The sequence below is a fragment of the Prunus mume genome, linkage group LG4, assembly GCF_029339155.1.
Source record: "Prunus mume cultivar Tortuosa linkage group LG4, ASM2933915v1, whole genome shotgun sequence".
Classification (NCBI taxonomy): Eukaryota; Viridiplantae; Streptophyta; class Magnoliopsida; order Rosales; family Rosaceae; genus Prunus; species Prunus mume.
The window spans coordinates 13,740,644-13,759,564 of NC_142701.1; the positions used below are offsets into that span (position 1 = coordinate 13,740,644).

The 18,921-nt window shown below is 39.7% G+C and overlaps 3 protein-coding genes across 4 annotated transcripts; all 3 read right to left on the reverse strand.

Annotated features, from left to right (window-relative positions):
• Nucleotides 1-1,021: 1,021 nt before the first annotated feature.
• Nucleotides 1,022-11,074, reverse strand: LOC103327590 (GPI-anchored adhesin-like protein). Its single transcript, XM_008229927.2, has 11 exons — nucleotides 10,630-11,074; nucleotides 9,812-9,989; nucleotides 9,533-9,718; nucleotides 9,328-9,427; nucleotides 9,209-9,239; nucleotides 8,429-8,471; nucleotides 7,642-7,794; nucleotides 4,141-6,295; nucleotides 2,584-3,982; nucleotides 1,855-1,938; nucleotides 1,022-1,469 (listed from the first exon to the last, which is right to left on the reverse strand). Exons 2-11 carry the CDS (start codon nucleotides 9,868-9,870, stop codon nucleotides 1,405-1,407), a joined length of 4,275 nt encoding a protein of 1,424 aa, XP_008228149.2. The 5' UTR covers nucleotides 9,871-9,989; nucleotides 10,630-11,074; the 3' UTR covers nucleotides 1,022-1,404.
• Nucleotides 11,075-12,790: 1,716 nt separating this feature from the next.
• On the reverse strand, nucleotides 12,791-14,765 carry LOC103327589 (trihelix transcription factor ASIL2). The gene has a single exon (XM_008229926.3). It carries the CDS (start codon nucleotides 14,102-14,104, stop codon nucleotides 13,001-13,003), a length of 1,104 nt encoding a protein of 367 aa, XP_008228148.2. The 5' UTR covers nucleotides 14,105-14,765; the 3' UTR covers nucleotides 12,791-13,000.
• A 929-nt stretch (nucleotides 14,766-15,694) lies between these two features.
• Nucleotides 15,695-18,738, reverse strand: LOC103327588 (uncharacterized). 2 transcript variants are annotated; one of them, XM_008229924.2, is made up of 8 exons: nucleotides 18,466-18,738; nucleotides 18,042-18,125; nucleotides 17,243-17,310; nucleotides 17,096-17,151; nucleotides 16,764-16,870; nucleotides 16,434-16,483; nucleotides 16,156-16,238; nucleotides 15,695-16,042 (listed from the first exon to the last, which is right to left on the reverse strand). In XM_008229924.2, exons 2-8 carry the CDS (start codon nucleotides 18,097-18,099, stop codon nucleotides 15,931-15,933), a joined length of 534 nt encoding a protein of 177 aa, XP_008228146.2. In that variant the 5' UTR covers nucleotides 18,100-18,125; nucleotides 18,466-18,738; the 3' UTR covers nucleotides 15,695-15,930. The 2 variants fall into 2 exon arrangements, with proteins under 2 accessions (XP_008228146.2, XP_008228145.2); XM_008229923.2 differs by having other exon boundaries at nucleotides 17,096-17,154; nucleotides 18,466-18,728.
• Nucleotides 18,739-18,921: the final 183 nt, after the last annotated feature.

Below are 18,921 nucleotides of genomic sequence, written 5' to 3' on the forward strand. Positions count from 1 at the left end.
GAGAGAGAGAGGAGAGAGAGCGAGAGAATGAGAATTTCAGATTTTTCTGTGAAAGCCACACCACACCACAATCTTCAAAACCATAATTTGTCTCAAGCCTAATTAATTAGCAAGTTTGTTTCGGTTCGTTTTGTTTTGTTTTGTTTAATGGGCAATAATTGCTCCAAAAAGTTTGAAAGTGAATTAAAAGGGCCAAAAACACATATCATCTCTTATGTCATGAAGCCTCATTTAGTACTTGAAAACATCATGCTGGCCAAAAACCGCAAACAAAGCTACAAACCAAACAATCTTTCTTTGGTTCCCTCTTTCACATGTCATCAATCTCAACTTGTAACAAGGTTTCTCCTCCAACTGTCATTAGCTCATGATTTACACATTGTTATTTCCATAGTTGGTCAGTTTCTTATTGAAGCCCCTCACTACTAATTGAACCTCTATTTTGATCGGCTAACGGGATCTAGCCCAGTGAAAAAGAACCTTGACTTGCAAACTAATGGTCTCAAATTCAATTCGAATCTTGGCACATTGACCCCGTGTGAGAAAATCTTTGTTTTGACTGAGCAAACAAATGGTAAGTCAAAAAAAATATATATATATATATATATTAAATGGAGAGGATTCAGACTTGGGGTCTCGGACTGAACAACTAGAGCCACAATCTCCCACCAAATAATCTAAATCTTAGAACCTCATAAAAAAAATTATAAACATAACTTGAGCAGCAATATCATCCAATATTTGGTTTCTTTTAGCAGATAATAATTGCATATAAGTTGCCAGTCAAATGGGTCTAGCTTTCAAAACTGAGTTCATCCCATAATTAAAGTTTAAAGTTTATTTCAAAATTTTAAAGTTTAACTAAGAGAAAACAGAAATGCCTTCAAAAAGGTAATTCAAATAACTACAATAGGAACAATATGCTAGCTGGAGACAAGTAGAGTCTCACTACAAAGGTAAAATGACAGCGGAGAAATAGGGAGACGGCAACACCACAAAAATGGTCGTGTCTTACAAGCTATTATTCCGCATAATCACAACACTCTCCTTAAACTGTCAACAATGGTGATCGTAACAAAGTTGAGATATACATCACCCAAAGGCCAACCACATGAACAAGAAAAAGAATGCCTCTGGAACTACCAAAATCACGATTACATTACGCCAATAACTGATCGACTCATTGTTTCATAGAATATACACCATATTTCAACACAACTACGTATATAGCTAACTAAATGACAAAGCCTCGTGAATCCGACATATACATAATCCCATCATAGATCTTATAAAGATGGCTGCGTCGTGCCTACTCAATTGTTCGTATCTTATAATATGATCATTCTTTAAACCTACCTTGAAGATGATCCAAGCACTTGCTATGTGGTATTCTCTAAGTGGTGATTATCTCAGCTTTGACTCACTCCCCTTGCTTCGGAATGATGAGAGTGAGAAGAATGACCGCGGAGCTGCAACACAGAACCATAAGCATATCACTGTCAGAAAGATTCTAAGCAAATTCCATAAACAGACATAAGCATTTCCTTCTTGCCATCGTAAAAGACTCTAGCACACAGCCAAAGAAAACTTGATAACCAATTCCGACTGGTGAACTGAAGCTGTCCAGGATAAAATGGAATGTTTTTTTAGCTCTTCACAGCTTCAAATTCATCAGCCAAAAAGTTGCTACTACCACTACACCAGAAATTTTGTTTCCTAGGTTGAAGCAACAAAGTACAGTGTACTATGGGGGTTATCCACGGATTTGCCTCCAATAGAGTAACTTCACCCTTGCATTTCAACCAAGAAAAGTAAAAGAAATTACAAAACAAGAAAACGTTAATAGAGAATCACCTTTCAATGAGCTTCCTGACAAATGATCCTCCCTCAGTTTAAAGTTCATTGGAGGTGCTGGGATGGAGCTTCGTAATGCTTCAACTGCATAGAGTAGTCAATTTGAAAATTTAGCTTTACATTTTTTTTCCCATGGGATAAATGCAAGAAAGAAATTTCTTTAAAAATAAATCAATTCGCCAAGTTCATAGCATATATGCATAGGAAGTTCAAACATAAGTGAAAAAAATATATCAAACAGGATAATTTGTTTTAAGTATTTGCAAACTACCTGCTGTTTCGACAAGAATGCATAGGGTCAACATTTTGATGAAGGTAACTATATGATTCTAAGGTAATTTAAATCACACATTTTTAAAACTGAAAGATAGATGATGATTGGAAAACTCAGTGGGCTTTCTGTTTCGCCACTACAATCCAAAGAAAGTGGTGCTTGTGAAATGGATGCATTATAGGAAGTTATGAAATGGACGCATGGAAACTGTAGCTGCGAATGCAAAGAAGTGAGTTGGGTTTCTAGTCCCTAGAGCTCTTCAAGGTTCATTAGGAAACCTTGGCAGCATTCAGCCACTTTGATTTTTTCAATCTAAGAAAACGGTTGGGACTAAAATATTTCCCCACATACAACAAGCTCTAAGTCACAGGAGTTACACGAAGAAAACCTTCAATTGGCAATATACAGGTTATATAAGAGAATATAATTGGAAAATTAGGATATCTGTAAGTTACCCTGTTCATTGAACTCGCTTTCATTGAAGCTGTCATCAGTGCCCTGCATGAATCCCATTCTTGACTTCCTCAAATCTTCTGACAATCGGTTTGCAGGATCTCGCCCATCTTCTGTATCATCATCTCCTTCAGAAGTCGTAGCAGAGATCCAGTCACCTGTATTATCTATCCCACGACTTTTTCTTCCAAACTTTAACAACCGTTTAAATCCTTTTGTCATATCCTTGCGTGACTGATTTTGAGCAGAATTGGTAGCAAGAACAGGCTTCTGAGCACTTCCCCATTTCTTTCTCATTCGAGCAGCATCAACATCTATTTGGGTAAGACCATGAGAATTCCATGAAGCAGGGCTCCCAATTGGAGAGTCTACAGAGGCATCAACATCTGAGGTCTCGTGTGGGTAAGAAAAGGGATGATGCATGTGCAAGTTCCATGACATGGGGCTTTCCCCTGGCGAGTCTGGTAGAGACCCCAAAGCATGAAATGTTGAAGGCACAGCAGCCGGCAATTCAGCAACTGAAGCAGGGTCCACTTGAGAAAGAGATCTTACGGAATTGACATTATCAGACCCAGAGTTACCAGACTTTTCAGATTCCTGGCTCAGTCTTGGTTTGCCATTATCCATATCAACCTCATCTTCAACTGCCATATTCCCAAGCTCTTCCTCTTCTTCTTCTTCCTTCGCCATATCAACTGAATCTTCTGCCTCAAAGGTCATCTCATCAAATTCTTCATTTGTTAAAGTCTCAGATGCCATGGACCCTTTCAACTTGGAAATACTAACTCCAGAACCAGTACCTATGCCATTACCTTTCCTAAGAAATGATTTTGACTCCACATATTTTGGAAATTTGTCATAATGCTCAGTTTGCTCTTTATCAAATGGCACCAAGACAACCCCATCCGAGTTCAGAGGAGACAAGTTGTTGAATTCTACAGGATTAGCAGAACTTTTCCTCAAGGACTGAGAACGCCGTGGCTTCTCTTCCTTGGACATTATCTCTTCACTAATGCTCTTGCTGCGGGAATAGCTTTTGACCTGTGAACGAGCGGGTACTTTGCTAACGGCTGTTTTGCTAACTCCAGAAGAGGGTTTTGTGTTTTCTTTCCTGAAATCAGAAAAGTTGGGAACTGACTGTGCAAGAGGATTTTCTAACTCTGGCCTTCGCCGCCCTGAACTAAGGTTGGAAAATTTGGACGATGACCGAGGCGCTGGTGCAGCTGGGGTCCAGGGGGTTGGCGAAGACAAATTTCTATTGGGAAAAAGCTTTTTATTTTGAATGCTTCTAGAAGCACCATCTCCTAAAGCCTCACTAGAAAATTTATCTTCTCCGTACAATTTCTGGCCTGGAAACTCAGAGAGGTCCTCATCCTTCTCCCAATCAATGGAATCTATTGGCTGTTGTCAAAACAGAAAATTATCATCCTAAGATACAAATATCAATCAGCAACAAAAATATCTTCAAAGATTTAGGCAGAAAAAAGAAATATCAAATCAAATTTTTCCAGTCATCAATTTTACTGCTAATATCATGATAATTTAAATAGAATCAATACCTGCTCCCTCTTCATACCAGATCTAAAATTAAAGGATCTCAGCTTGTCTTCACGTCGTTGAGCACTAGATACCGAATCCTGTCTGTCTGCTGACAACTTGGCCTTTAACTCTGCCTTACTTTGCTCAAGGCTATCTTCCATGGCCTTCAACTTGGCTTCCTTTTCTTCTCTTTTAGAACCCCATTCTTCTCTCAGTTTAGCATCTCTTTTCTGCATGTACCTCTCATAGAACTTTCCTTTAGAATCAAGGGAGAAACCAGGCTCAGAGAAATTCTGCCTCAGAGTATCACCATAATCCTGGAGACCTACCATCTTCAATGGGGGAGTAGTACTGAACTTGACCATATCACTAGAACTACCCATTGGTTCCATCACTGCGTTACTGCTACAAAATTGTGCAGGAGCAATCTCCTCTGCTGCAGGTTTTCTGTATTGAGAACTTACTGCCTGTTCCTTCTTCTTCACATCCACAGGCTTGCTTCTGCGAGCAGAACTAGACTGCTCCCCTGGCATCCGAAGCTTGTGTTCTGCAAAAAGCTTTTCAAGCTCATTCGCCTTAATTTTAAGCTCATCATTTAGCTCTTGATTTCCCTTGGTCTGTCTTACTCTCTGAACTTGCTCGACTGGCGTTGTTGGCATTGTAGGCAAGCTCTCTTGATTAATTGAAACCTTGTCACCTGTAAAATCCAACTTGCTACTTTCGTAAACACTATTGGTTTCTTCTCTCCTACCCTGTGACTTCTTAATCTGTTCACGACTGGCAGAAACCGATTTCTGGAATTTCATTTTTTGAGCTCCAGAGTCTTCCCCTTTATTGTGTTGCTTATCAGATGATGTCAGGTCAACATTACCCAACTGCTCCCCAAGATCTCCAGAAAAAGATCTCCAGCGATGCTGTGGTGCCCGTTGATCAACCTCAACCCCTTTGATCTGTGCTGAAGAGGGTTCTTCAAGTTTGCGTCCAACACCACCCTCAAACTGCCCAGAGAAAGATCGGGAATGACCCTGGTAACCCCTAGAACGTAACTGAGTCGTTGACTGCTCTCTCAGTCTAGAATCCTCAACCCTATTCCCAAATCCACCACCAGATATAGCACCGCCAACCTGGTTTTTCACTCCAACAACCTCAGCACGACCTGAAAATCCTTTAGACTGTGTCTCAGAATCCAATTGATCCTTAAACCCTCTGCTTCTCTCTTCGCCACCAGAAGAAATCCTCAGCTTCTCCACAGAAACCCCTTGATCACTCAACCCAACCTGCTCTGTTCTTGCACTAGAGGACCTGGATGGGTTTTGAGAACCCACTTGCTCCTTCTTCACCTTTGACCCCGCCTCCTCCTCCTTGCCTACAAAAACCCCGACACCTGTCTGCCCCTCAGTTTGATCTTTCAGCTCAACATCACCAATTCTACCAGAAGCACTCCTTCCCTCAACCTTACAAGAATCTGTCGGGTCGATGGACCCCTTCTGGTCCTTATCCTCGGCCACAACAGAAACTATACTAGTCCCCGCCTTCGTACGAGAAATTGTATGAGAAACAGAGGAAACAGAGGATGGTGTGCACAAGGAGCTCTCCGTCTCTTTCTTCTCTGCACTCAAATCGATGCTCATGTCACTGGCACCGCTCCATCTTCGCAGCACAGCAGGCGCAGATGAGACGTCAGCGGAGAGCCTCCGGAGCTCCACAGGTTTGGCAACAACAACGGGTTTGCCGCCACTGGAACTACTCGAACTCTCCTTCTGCTTATTCTCAAAGAGGCTGATGCGGTCCTGCACGCTGAGCCGCCTCGCGGGTTGACTCACACCCAAAGGCGTCGACTCGGTCTGGGGCTCGTCCTTCTTCTCCACCCGGGCCTTGTCTTCGTCTCTGTCTTTCTCAGCTACGTTCTTACGTTGTTGCGTAGGGAGGTTGGCGTTGAGGGACGTGGGTTGTTGACACGTGGAGTGTCTTGATGGGTCTTCTAGTTCCTCCTGCTTGTTTTGGGGTTGGCTGTGGGGCTTAACGTGGGGCCCAGATGTGTCTTCGGTGGGGTCATCAATTGACATGTCAGACTCACACGAGGATCTGACAGCTCTGTCGTCTACACTTGGCTTCCATGGGTTGATCACGTCGGATCTTCTTTGGCACAGTGAGCTAAATTTGGTGCAAGCTTCGCTGAGATTTTGAAAAATAAATAATAAATTACGAAATTGTATTTTGGTACAGATATTAAATTTACAAAAACTAAATTTAAAATGTTTTTTTAGGTGAGAAGTACAGAGCAGTTGAGATTTGGAGAAATGGAAAAAAGCCTTACAACTGCTACACCTACCTAATTGCGACAGGCTGCTTTACTATTTTCCTACGTTCTACCAACTTTTTTTTCCCTAAGTCTGGGCCAATTGGCAACTATTATAATTCATGGCTTTATAGTGGGCCCTATATGGCCCACTTATTGTGCTTTATTAAAAAACCAGAACAAACATACGAGAAACCCACGTCTTAGGAAGATTATTATATGCTCCTAAATTGAAAGATCAAGTTGGCAAACTAGCATTCACAGGTGACCCAACTTTGAAAAAAGAATAAAAAAATTAAATTAAGAAGAAAATAAATAAATTTGTTTCTGCTATGAAAATCCTTGTCAAACCGTGAAAAATATATGCTATTTTATGGCCCAGAAGGGTCAGAAACAACCACTAACATGCAGACAAGCAACATGGAGTCTCATTCCGGCCAAAGAAAAGCATGGAGTCACATTGTGATTGGTTAATCTCCCATCTGAAATTTCATATCTTAATCATTTAAAATGTCAGATGGCATGCTTCAATCAAGCCACCCTGTTAAGCATTTTGATTGAAGAGTTGCACATTTTCAAGGTACAGGGCAGTATGATAGCATTTCACTTTCCAATTTATCAGATGGCTCCGAAGGGGCATAATAACATATCACCTTCACAATAATGCATCAGCTTATATAATTGAGGAATCTGGATTCAACTATCGGCACTGGCAATACTTAAGCCTAACTAGTAATGGCAAAGTAGAGCCTCAGAAACCCCACACACATTGGCAATGTGGAAGAATCATCATCTACCATGAAGGAAATTCTGTTCAACCTATAGTTGATTTTGCATTCTTTATGTCAGTGATTCTGGAGAGAATTGGCCCAAATTAAGTTTTGAGACATTTTCCTCCACATTTATATCTGTTTTGCGTTTGCCACCCACATTTATATCTGTTTTGCGCTTGCCACCAATTCAACCAGACAGACTCATCACTAGTACCAAGATGCAGCAACAGTTCACCAGAAAAGGTGAGGTTTGATGATGCACACATGCAGACATGGAGGTAAGAGCATATGCAAGTGAAAGCATGCATACACACACAGGGGAAGAGATATGGGAGGGGCATAGGCTATTAAATAAGACTTTTTCTTTTCTTTTGCAGTGGGTGGGACTGAGATAAGATTAAATAAAACTTGAAGAAGCAACAATCAGAGGGGATTTCCCAGAATCTTACTTCAAGCGATGGGCACCAAATTGATCTGCAAAGAGTTGTAGTTCAGAGACTGTATCAGGGTTGAAACCAGCAGCAGATGCACGAGCACAAGCTGTGGTTAAATCCTGTCTAACTGCAACAAGTCGTACATCGATAGCCCTCAAAAGCTCCTTCCTGTATGAATTGCATTAAGAGAATAAAAAATGAGACCAATTTCCAGTGGGGAAAGGGAGTGGGATGCTTTAAAATAGAATATACATCATAGCATGATTATGTACTGCCATCCTGAATGGTGACAGGCAGAGTTATGGCCAAGTGTTTCCATTAACATGTGTAGTCAACTCCAATCATTATTGTTAACTTCCAATTTCATCCTAGTAGTGGATTTCAATAGAGATATCATGACTAGATTTCTTTTCAGTCTGGACTTCTGCAAACCAATATTCAATATTCTTGTCCAGCATAGAGAGCACTACATTCCTAAACATCTCAAACCACAATAACTTTATATGAAAGAGGTTCTGTAACCTCATCTCCTGTTAATGGTCAAGTTGTAGTCACTACAAAAAGACCATCATCTTAAATAACCTCACAGAAAAACCTTCCCCACTGCTGACTTCATGGATCCAACACGAAGAAGAGTGCAAAATGAGGGGAACTTAATGAGTTCAAATATGGTCCTACTGCAATTTAACTATAATTTTTCCCATAACTTGAAAATCTGACCACATTTATGTACAAAAAATTCACAGCAATCTAAAGCAATATTAAGTAAATTATAAAAAACCAAAATTTAACAGAGCATTACTTTGTTGCATCTGCTGCTGCTGTGATACCTGTTCCATCCCCACCTGAGCAAATTGTTCAAAAGCTAGGTCAGCATTGTAATAAAACTCATGCTTCGATTAATATCCAGATTTGACTGGATATGTCAATATTAAATACTTTACAGTCAAAAGTACAATAGCACAGGCAAAGAGTGTGGAAGACAGTCTTCAAGGATATGGAGCTTGATCTTGAAAATTTAGAAGGGCATGATATTTAAGTGCTTGTGGCTTTCCCTTTACACATTCACTAATCTATAGAGTCTATTCAATCTGACATAGCAAAAGAAATACAAGAAAAAATAAGTACTATATATGGATGACCTAGATCAGAATTACTTTGAAAATTAAGCATAAATGAAATTAAAACAGTAGCAAATTTTAACATCTACTTTAGACATTGGGCAGTCACTCCCAATAATGTATGACATTACTTAGCATTTTATATACAAAGACAATCCACGAACATCTATATTCATACAAGAAACTTAGCCTGACAGTGAAGAAACTAAGACAAAAAAAAATGGTGACCCACTTCTACACCATCAATCCTAAATCCTCTCCAATCTCAATCACTCATACAGAATCTACATTCACAATCAGTTATAACAAAGAAAGATCAATATGGACATAAATCCTCTCAGATAAAATTTAAGTTTATATTAGACAAGATTCCGGCCATTAAGTCTTGTTGCATCCAAACCAATTCAAGGTGCAAGATTACAATCAACTATCAAAAGTGAAGTTAGAACTGATGAACATACCCAATGTACCAGCATGTTGACCTCCCATTCCCTGGTATAAAACAGTTCCAAAATTTAATCAAAACAGAAAATGTGCTTGCAGTTACCATTACAGTTGTTGAACTGATCAAATGGCTAACCTGAGAATATATTCTCCGTGCTGCCTCCAACTGCGACATCTCTGCATCAAATATATTGACCAGTTCCAGTACTTCAGGAGTGCTAACAAACCGCACAAACCTATAAACAATATTGGCTATTGAAGTCAAATAAACCTGAAATATTACAACATAAAAGGCCAGCAGGCTTAAAATACCTAAAATTTATCTCCATTGGCAACCTAACCTTTCAACTGTTCCTTTTGTGAACCATGATGTCTCAGCATATTTACGTTTCTCAACCTCAAGTTTAATTGACCGAACTGCAAGTGCAACCTGCTCCTCTGCAACTTTTAAATGGGTCACAAATGGCTTGACAGAACCAGATGCAAGCTTCTCAGTGTTCCCGTTACTAGAAACAAACAATTCACATCTGCGAAAGTAAAGAAAAACAAGATATGAACAATGATAATTGTAAGTGGAAACGTTAAAAGAACATGGAGATGTAAAGACTCGGGACACTCACCGTGAGTGCTTTGGTGATAATTGGAATACTGCATAATCAAGAGGCGTATCAGATTTCATTTTCTCCTTCACTCTAGCTCCTTTATCCCAAATGACCTCTTCATATAACAGACGTAACTTTTAAGCCCCAAATGCCAAAGATCCTCCCAATTCTGATTAGTTCATTATCAATGCATAATCTGAACCAAAAGAAGAACAGAAAAATTATAAAACTGAGTATACCAGTTCTTCCAAGTGACATAATATTGTGTAAACTCATAAAGCAACGAAAATTTGAAATTATTAGGACTGGATGAAACTTTCTATAATCGAATGAAATATGAAACTCCCACAGTTAACTAATCCAGATTCTAAATCAGAACGGTTTATTTGAAATAAGCATGTGTACAAAGAAAGAAGCACAAGCCCAGTTGCTAAAACCTACTACTTTTAGACCAAATACTTACCACTAATACACCAATAGATCTCAATCCAAAAACTCCGGTCAAAAGCAAAATGCACCTGAAGTCTAGCTCTTGTACAAAAATAGAAACCAATACTTCAAATATGGAATTCAAATATTGCTCAGATCTGGGTTTGCAAAATCCAAATTGAAATGCAAAACCAAACAAAACCCAGATAGGCAAATGCCCAATTTACCCACAAAAACAAATTCAAATGCGAAACCACAACTGACGCAACCGGCATACATAAACTGAAATAGGAACATTTAAGCACTCAAGCAGCTAAAAATTGCATGCAATAAATGCAAAAATCCAAACCAATCGCACCCAAAAGTTAAGGCAAATGTGAAACCGATCGTCAATGTGAGAAGTTTACCTGAGCTTAACCTCTCGGAGATCTTCGATTGCTTCAATCGGATCCTCTGATTTGCTCAAGCTGGTGGCAGCATTTCACTGTTTTTTTCTTTCTATATATATTGTGCCCTCCTCCTTCTGGCTCTTTAAGAGTAGCTTTTCTTTTTTCCAAATTTTCCAAATGGTTTTTTTGTTTTCAAATTAATATTGGGCTTTTCTTCTCTTTCTCCTCCTTTAGGCTTTAGGCTTTAGGCTTTAAGGAAACCCTAATAACAGCAATGAGAATTTGGTTTTTGCTTTACTCATTCCTCAAATGCACCTTTTCTTTGCCCCCTCTTTTTCCCCCAAGTGCTTTGCTTTGTGTTGCTTTCTCTCTCTACACTCTTACTGTTTAAAAATACACAGTAGAGAGAGAGAGGGGAAGTGTCTGTGCTTTGAACTTCAGACAAAATTTTGGTTTGTAATTTGTAAAAAAAAAATCTTAACTAGGAATGGAAGACAGAGACTCTTTGGTGGTGCTTATGTGTAATTACACAAATGGTCTTGACTGTAGTTGACTCCAAATTACCATGTTGCCATTCTTTTTGCCTTTTCATCAGTAATTAATTCATCCAACTTCATTTTTAGTAAAAATAAATCTGAGCTTTTAATCCAATCAAGAGTCCTCCACAAAAATTGTACCCAATGGTTTCAAATTTGAACCCATCTAGATATAAATTGAAGATAATAACTATTTATCTTTTCCAATTATGTCCTTATCTTCTTCCTTTTTTCCACAATTTTTTGTTATTTTTTGAAAACATTTTCATAGTAAATTTTCTGGTTTTCCAATTACCTGGGTTAACTTTATTTTTTAATTGTTTAATTTATTCTTCGTGCTTGCAAATAATGATTTTTAAATAAACTATTTATGTCCATTTGCGTGCACGTTTTGTTCTTTTGTGAAATGCCTTTGTTTAATTTAGCAAAAACAACGGTCATGACTTGTATACTTCCCATCAACTTGTATTTTTATCAAACAAACTTCAAATTACAAAACCTCTAACGAGTTTCCAGCAAGAAAGTTTCGTATTTAAATTGATAACGAAAGTTATCAGGTCTCCAAATATACCACTTATTGAAGAATATAAAATCCCGCATTAGAAATTTAACTAAATAAATTATAACTTATAGTAATACTTTCCGATTCTCTGAAATTTAACCATACATATGCAATAGTAGCTAATGGGATCTAGCCCAATTGAAAAGGGCATTAACTTGCAGAATTTGGGTTTCAAGTTCAAACTCTTATGACATCATAGTAGTGTATGTATGAGAAACTCCTATCTCCCTGTCAAGTTACATTGCTTTCTCCATTTACTTAGTTAAAAAGAATCTCGTGATCAAATTCAAAGATCATTTGAGTCGAAAACCCATAATACTAGAGAAACCAAATTGTATAGCAATATGCGCGCATGTCATGTCAATTGATGACGCTGATTTCACATTACTTACTTACAAGAAATAAGTTAATTAATCACACGCTTTGTAAATCAAAGGCTTTTGAACTTAGAAAAGAAAACATGCCTGCCTATATTCAAAGCCCACAGCATGTGGAGAGTCAAGTTAGTCAAATTTATTGGGTATTAGGCTAAAACAAACACACACCTGCTTTGTGACTTTACTCAAAGCCCACACCTGCTTTGTCACATTGGCAAATGATGTTATTAATTTATATACTAATTTATATGATGTTATAATATGATATAATAGTAAAAAATAAATACACACTTTAAAAATAATAAATAAATAATTTAAAAAAAGTAGCTAGCATGCCGCAAAATCAAATGATTTTAAAGAAGCTTTGGTTTCTGGTATCTGAGTGTAAAACCAGTAAAAATGTTGTACCGGAAAATGAACCCCTCTCGAACTCTCCCAAATACTCTCCTTCTCTCTCACCTCAGGGAACCTCTCACCTACCATCTGCAATTTCCTTTGGTTCTGCCGGGGATTCCACATAGCATAAACTCTCTCTCTCTCTCTCTCTCTCTCTCTCAAGATGCACCGTTTGGCATTGAAAGAACAGTCATCTGATAACCAATCTACAGCCAGCGATGACAATATTTCATAAGCATCCATGAAAATGCATGAAGATTTTACACTTGATAAACAAAAGCAACAATATTCAAATAACAAGTGCACCATTTCAATAGACTAGATTCATTTACCATTGCCAACAATAATCCAACCTCTACATTCTAAACAAGCATTTACTGATGACTAGTGTCTTCTACATCATTTCACAAACTCACCAACTAGATGACAAGACAAGAACAACAGATCATACACTCAAATTCTACCATTTTGGAATACTAATTTGCCAACATGGGTTGGGTTTTTTTTTTTCACCTTTCCTAGTTGCTACAATCACTGTTATTGTTGTTGCTATGATGGTTACCAGCATTCCCATTCCCACTCCTCCTCCCACCCCCATGCTTGAGCTGAGAAATCTCCACTTGGGTCTTCATGAAGAACTGCATTCTCTGCAGCTCCAGCTCCTTGGCAAACTTCATCCTCTGCTTCTCCATCTCCACCACCTGCTGCAACTTTGCTGTCTCTGCATGCTCATAAGCCTCCCCAAATTTCATTATCGCCCGAGTCAATTCCCTCACTGAACTCCCCCACCCTCCTCCTCCTTTCTCTCTACCCACCCCTCCATCTTTTGTTCCAACCCCTCCCTTTCCCACGCCACCAGCATTGTTCACATTCGCCTCTGGCAGCACCGTCCTCCTCCGCCTCTTCCGCTCGAAAACCTCGTTATCAATCGAAAAAGGTGACAGCTCCCCGGACTCATCCGAGTCCCAATCCACCAAACTCCTTGGTCTAATCTTTACCTCCCGTTTCGAGTCCCGTTGCCCGAAATACTGACCAGGGCGAACCCCGACCGGCATTCCTATCGGCACTTTCTGGTTGTGCGCCAAAAACCCGCCACCGCCACCAGAGCCAGGACCCACCTTAGCAGCAGAGGAGGGCCCAATCAAATGATCGAGCCTCTCAAAAAAAGGCCATTTACTGGGTCCTCCGCCCGCTGCCATCTTCGATTTCTCAAGCTTATACTTCTTCTTGACAGTATCGATCCTATTCTTACACTGAATATCAGTCTTGGGTGTCTTACCATAGTCCTCCCTGCTGCTGACGACGTCCGCCACTTCCTTCCAGTGCTTCTGTTTCAAATTCCCTCTGCTCAGCTCCAAGTACCTCTCCCCCCACGCCTCGATCAGCACCGCTGTCGCTCCTTCGCTCCAGCAGTCCTCCCTTCCTCCTCCGCTGCTCCGCCCCTGCTGCCCCTGCGACGGTAGAGCCAGCGTCAAGCCCTTGCTCTGGGGCTGCGACGCCGGCGCCGGAATCTGAGCCGACGGCACCGCCACCGTCACCGTTATCCGACCGTTCTGCCTCGGCGACTCCGGCGATCCGCTTCTCCCCGACGCCGGTGATTGGATCTCGTCATCCTCCTCCATCGCTTCGATTTGCTATGGTGCGCGCCGATCTCAAAACAGAGAAAGGCGGAGATCGGTCCGGTCTGGATCTGAAATTCGGTGGTGAAGAACGCACCAGGCGTACAATAGCGCCGATCTGAGAGCTGGGACTTCTTCGGAGGGATAGAGAGCTAGGGATTGTGGTGGGTGCTATCGTGCGCCGGAGGCCGTAGGATAGGAGATATCGGCGATGTGAATATTTAGGTTTTTGGGGGTTGGGATATAGCTTTAAGTGAGGGAAGACGAGAGAGAGAGAGACGGGGTTGGGGTGTTTTGGGTTGACCGGCTTTTCGCGTTTACGGAAAACGTTAATTTTGCGTTGTGGTGTTTTTGTTTTTGTTGGGTTGCGTTTTCTCGGTTGACGGAAAAAACTGAGGGAGAGAGGAGAGAGAGAGAGAGATTGGGATTTGACGGCGTCCGTCGAGGGGCACAGAAAGGTTGGGACACGTGGCGAGGGATGAGGGACCCGGTGATCGAGGTGGCGTGACGTGATTGGTGGAAGGAAGGAGTCCCCGTCACCGGCGTCTTGGGACAGCCGGCTTGGTAGGTAACGTAGGGGACTTGCTGGCTCTGTATATATCTGAGTTCGGGTGAATTGACGTAAAACCCCATGGTACCGCTTTGGGCAGTGCACCAACCTTACCTCTTTCTCGCTGGCGTCCCCCGAATTCTGATGCTTCATCTCTAAATCATTCCTTTCTGGGTAATTTGCCAATACAAATTTATGCACCTTTAGGATTATTTTGTTAATAATTTTAGTTATTGGAAAATAAAATTAAAATTAAACTCTTAATTTCGCAGGTACGAGGGTAAGAAAGTAATTTGGTTGAGTGGATTAAAAACGACAAGCAAGTGAAACTGTAATTTATTATTAACTGAAGGCAATGAAAGGGTAATTGTTTCCACGGCGGCCTATGTCGTTGGAGTTGGACTTGTCTTGTCGACGGTCTACGTGTCCACAAACCAAACATTCGGCGCTACAACGTTATCGACGGTAACGGCCAGTTGTCGGTGAGCAGGGTCACGCCACGAAAACGGAACGGGTTCGAGCATAGGTCATAGGTGGAGGTGGTTGGAAACTTGGACGGCGTCAGACTGTCACGGGTTGCACTGTCAAGGCCCGCCTCTGATTGGCCACGTCTGACGTGGAAGCCAATGAGCCGGTTATCTAATCTCTCACAGGTCACAGCTTTATAATTCCCGGAAGACTTTGAAATTGGGGCATAATATATGGAGGAGGGGGATTGGGGACCGTGCATGATTTTAGGTTGCGCCCAAAGTTTTATGTTTGTATAATTTTGCTCGTAATGACCATTTGAACATGCTAGATGCTACCACCCTTCGAGCTATTTGAAAGCTCACTTTCCTTGAATAATTAAATTTGATAGAATCTTTAGCCAAATTATACAGAGGGTCATTTTTAGTTCCACGATACCATAACAAGCATGGACGGTTGAAAGTCACTTACGTGTACGTGGACAATTGACCATGAATCAGGGATCTAATCTCCAAGTCCTTTGATATGAAGATAATTATGTCTTTTATATACTATTATAGTGTGACCATGCGCCATTCCAAAAATGTCATTAGTGATTCTAATTATGAAAATTAATATGATAATCATATTCAACAAAGTGATGGTGGGGGCAAATGAACTAATCAACCAAATTCTTGGCGCAACCAATTTCATCAAGTCGCTACTTCATTGTCTTAAGCCAAAAACTGCCAAGGAAGACATGCTACAAGATTGGCAAAGCTCCATTTGGTTTCTCAGTCAAGATGGGGTAATCTCTCCTATCAGGAGAACTCTATGTGGCCTTGGCATACCTATCAACAGCAAAGTTTCGTGTTGCACTGGGCAGTTCAAGGCATATTCCATCAAGTTCAGGTTTTGCAGTCATTTGACAACCAAGTCGAGACCTGTTAAAAAAAAAAAAAAAAAAAAAATTCATCTTACAGAATTCAGAATTTATATTTCAACTGGTTTGACATAATTTTCCCTGCAGACTAATTCCAAGATACAAGGGACTTACGTCTCTGTGAGCCCGAAAGCGAGGTCCAGCATGTCATTTTCCTCATCGGTTGGATCTTCGAGTTTATTATAGTACTCCATATCCTGACCATGAGTTCTAGGAGTTAGCTTTGATGAAAATTTTAGTTGGAGGGATGGAAGTCTAAAATTTTCAAGGCAACTTTCACCGGATACTAACTAAACAGAAAACAGTTCAATTTGCATCAGTTTCCTTGTATCCAGTGATTGTTGCCTTGCTATCATGTTTCTTCTTCAGTAGGCAGGTTTCAAAGCACATACTCTCACAATCACATGACATGTTGAACAAGCGCAGGATCCTTCACATGCTCCTAGAATCACATTTAAACAAACTAGTTAAGGGGTACACTATAAAGTTCTTGCACATTCAATTCCATTTTTAATAACCATTTTATAATTCTTATAAACCAATCTTGAAGGGGAAGTTCAGGCATCAATACCACCAAGACAAAATTGCAAAGAGTTATTAGTGTCTATAATCTATCTAGAGCCCCGAAAAGTATTTGATAAAAGTAGAGTCATACTTAAGAGGAAATTAAAAAAGGGAAAGGAAGGAGGTACAGAACATCAACTGGCATGCCGAAGTGCTACCTTCAAGTTCTATGTCATGTTCATGAGCAGCTTCTAGCATGGACATGCCAATGGGAACCTTAATATGCGTCTCCATTTCATCCTTGTCAACAAATGTCACAGAAATTCTGTTGAGTTAAACAGGAAAATAAAGAAGTCAGCAAAAAAGATATAAGTGGTTCCAATAACGTAGATATAGGTGCAGCAGAGCACTGAAGATGAGACCCCATCTTCAATAAAATAAGCCATTTAAGGGAATTCTTTCCAAACTGTTCATTGGTGACTGAAACAATGTGTAAATCTTTGGTTCCATAACTCCAATACAGTTCCTGTTATACGAAAAAGCAACTTACTCTTCAACTACTTTATCCCCTTCCTCATGAGCGGTTGTTGTAGAGAAAGTTTGATGCTCCTTAAAACAAAGAGATATAGGGAGAATTTAGAGCCAGAAACGAAAACCGGACAAAGGTCCATTAACGAAAAGTCATCAAGAAGCTTACCAGAGAATGGAAAAAATAATTGTAAACTTTAGGTAAGTTTCCTGTCTTCGGTGCAGACGTCAATGTACCTGGAAAAAGCATGTCAAACAGTTCAGAATTAGTTTTTATACCAACTTAAATTACTGCTTAAAATCACTTAAAATAGTAAAAGTAGAAGGGCGCCACTTTTTAATAAGACCCAAAATAAGGACTTCCAAGATGAAACTGCAAGATAAGTCTCAACTCACAATGCCCATTTGGATTACACTTCTACTACATTGAAACCTTCAGAGAAGAAAACATCTGCGAAGAACCTATGGCTACAATCTAAGAAAAGGGACTACAACCTATTAAAACAATTTATGGCAAGGTACAGCCAGATCTCTAGATTTAGACTGATAAAATCAAAAAAATAAGCTAAACTATTATCATGTAAAAAACTTGAAACGTTGAACAACCCAACATTCCTGCCAATGATCCTACTATATGTTTTCACCCAACATCACTCTCCTTTCACACATATCTAGCTACATACAAAACAATTCAAGCACTAGTCTTACATGTATACCAAAGGATCCATGCCAAACAGGCTCATTCCTTGAGCAGCAGAACCATAGCATTTACCACACAAATATCAGTCCCACCAATTTTGTGCATTATTGTACATTAATCAAAGTTCGGCTATTTAGTAACCGAGAACAGTTCAATAAAACTACCAGTGTAGCTGCAATTAGCACGATATTAAGCTGAGCAACGAGCATGGAACAAATTAATGTTAAATGTGAGATAAACCAAAAACAATTCTCCACAAAACTGAAACCTTTTGTGAGATGCTTGACCATCTGAGTTCCGAACCGCGATACTCTAGAAACAAACATGGTCCACAGGAACCGCTGAGAAGCACCTGGGAAACATGAACAAATGAAGTATTACAAAATAAACCAAAAAGAATGAAAATGTATTTGACACAGATATGTAGAATGTATTATGCATGCAATCCTTATCCTTAAAGCAAAAAACCATCATTTATGAGATCGAAAAGGAAAATGAAGAGTAGTTCGTATGAATTCGGAGGAAATTCGATATCAAGATTGATAATGATCTACTTCAGCGGCATTAACGCAAACACATGGTTGGCGCCCAAAACAGAGACACAATAGGAAACCTTGATATACGTAAATCTTAAAAAGTCTCAATTCAATATTAGCCATAAGCTGCACGAAGCACCAAAACTCAAAACTTACTTATTTGTTATAAAGAAGAGACAGGAGCACGGACGACGGACGGACCTCTATGATCTGTTTCAGGCAGAAGTTGAGCGTCTGTGTGCTAAATTTGAAGTCACCAGTGTAGATGCAAAGGTATCGAACCCAAGACCCCTTGCCCAATTAGATGGCCTTTTAAATTTAGGTCTTTGAATATTAAAGTATCAAACTTTTCTTCGGTTAATCGTTTTATTAGCTTATGAACTTGGATTCAATTTGCATTCTGAGTCTTCCAATTTTCAAAATCGTTATCATGGTTCTTTAACTTCACTTTTGTTATGACAAATGGTTATACCATCAATTTTATTAACTTTTTTTATTAAATACAAGGGGCAAAATGGTATTTTTGTATTAAAATTAAAATTAAAATTAACTTTTTTTATTCATATTTTAATCAATTTAATACAAAAATATTATTTTGCCCTTGCATTTAAT

Excerpts from the sequence above, each read along its gene's own strand:
- LOC103327590 (XM_008229927.2), bottom strand. The coding sequence starts at position 9,870 with ATGAAATCTGATACGCCTCTTGATTATGCAGTATTCCAATTATCACCA. Across the intron at positions 8,472-9,208 it reads TCAACATGCTGGTACATTGG|GTGGGGATGGAACAGGTATC; the intron begins GTATGTTCATCA and ends CAATTTGCTCAG. Across the intron at positions 3,983-4,140 it reads CTGGTATGAAGAGGGAGCAG|CCAATAGATTCCATTGATTG; the intron begins GTATTGATTCTA and ends TTTTGACAACAG.
- LOC103327589 (XM_008229926.3), bottom strand. The coding sequence starts at position 14,104 with ATGGAGGAGGATGACGAGATCCAATCACCGGCGTCGGGGAGAAGCGGA.
- LOC103327588 (XM_008229923.2), bottom strand. The coding sequence starts at position 18,099 with ATGTTTGTTTCTAGAGTATCGCGGTTCGGAACTCAGATGGTCAAGCAT. Across the intron at positions 17,311-18,041 it reads GGTCAAGCATCTCACAAAAG|GTACATTGACGTCTGCACCG; the intron begins GTTTCAGTTTTG and ends TGCTTTTTCCAG. Across the intron at positions 16,484-16,763 it reads ACATGACATAGAACTTGAAG|GAGCATGTGAAGGATCCTGC; the intron begins GTAGCACTTCGG and ends ATGTGATTCTAG.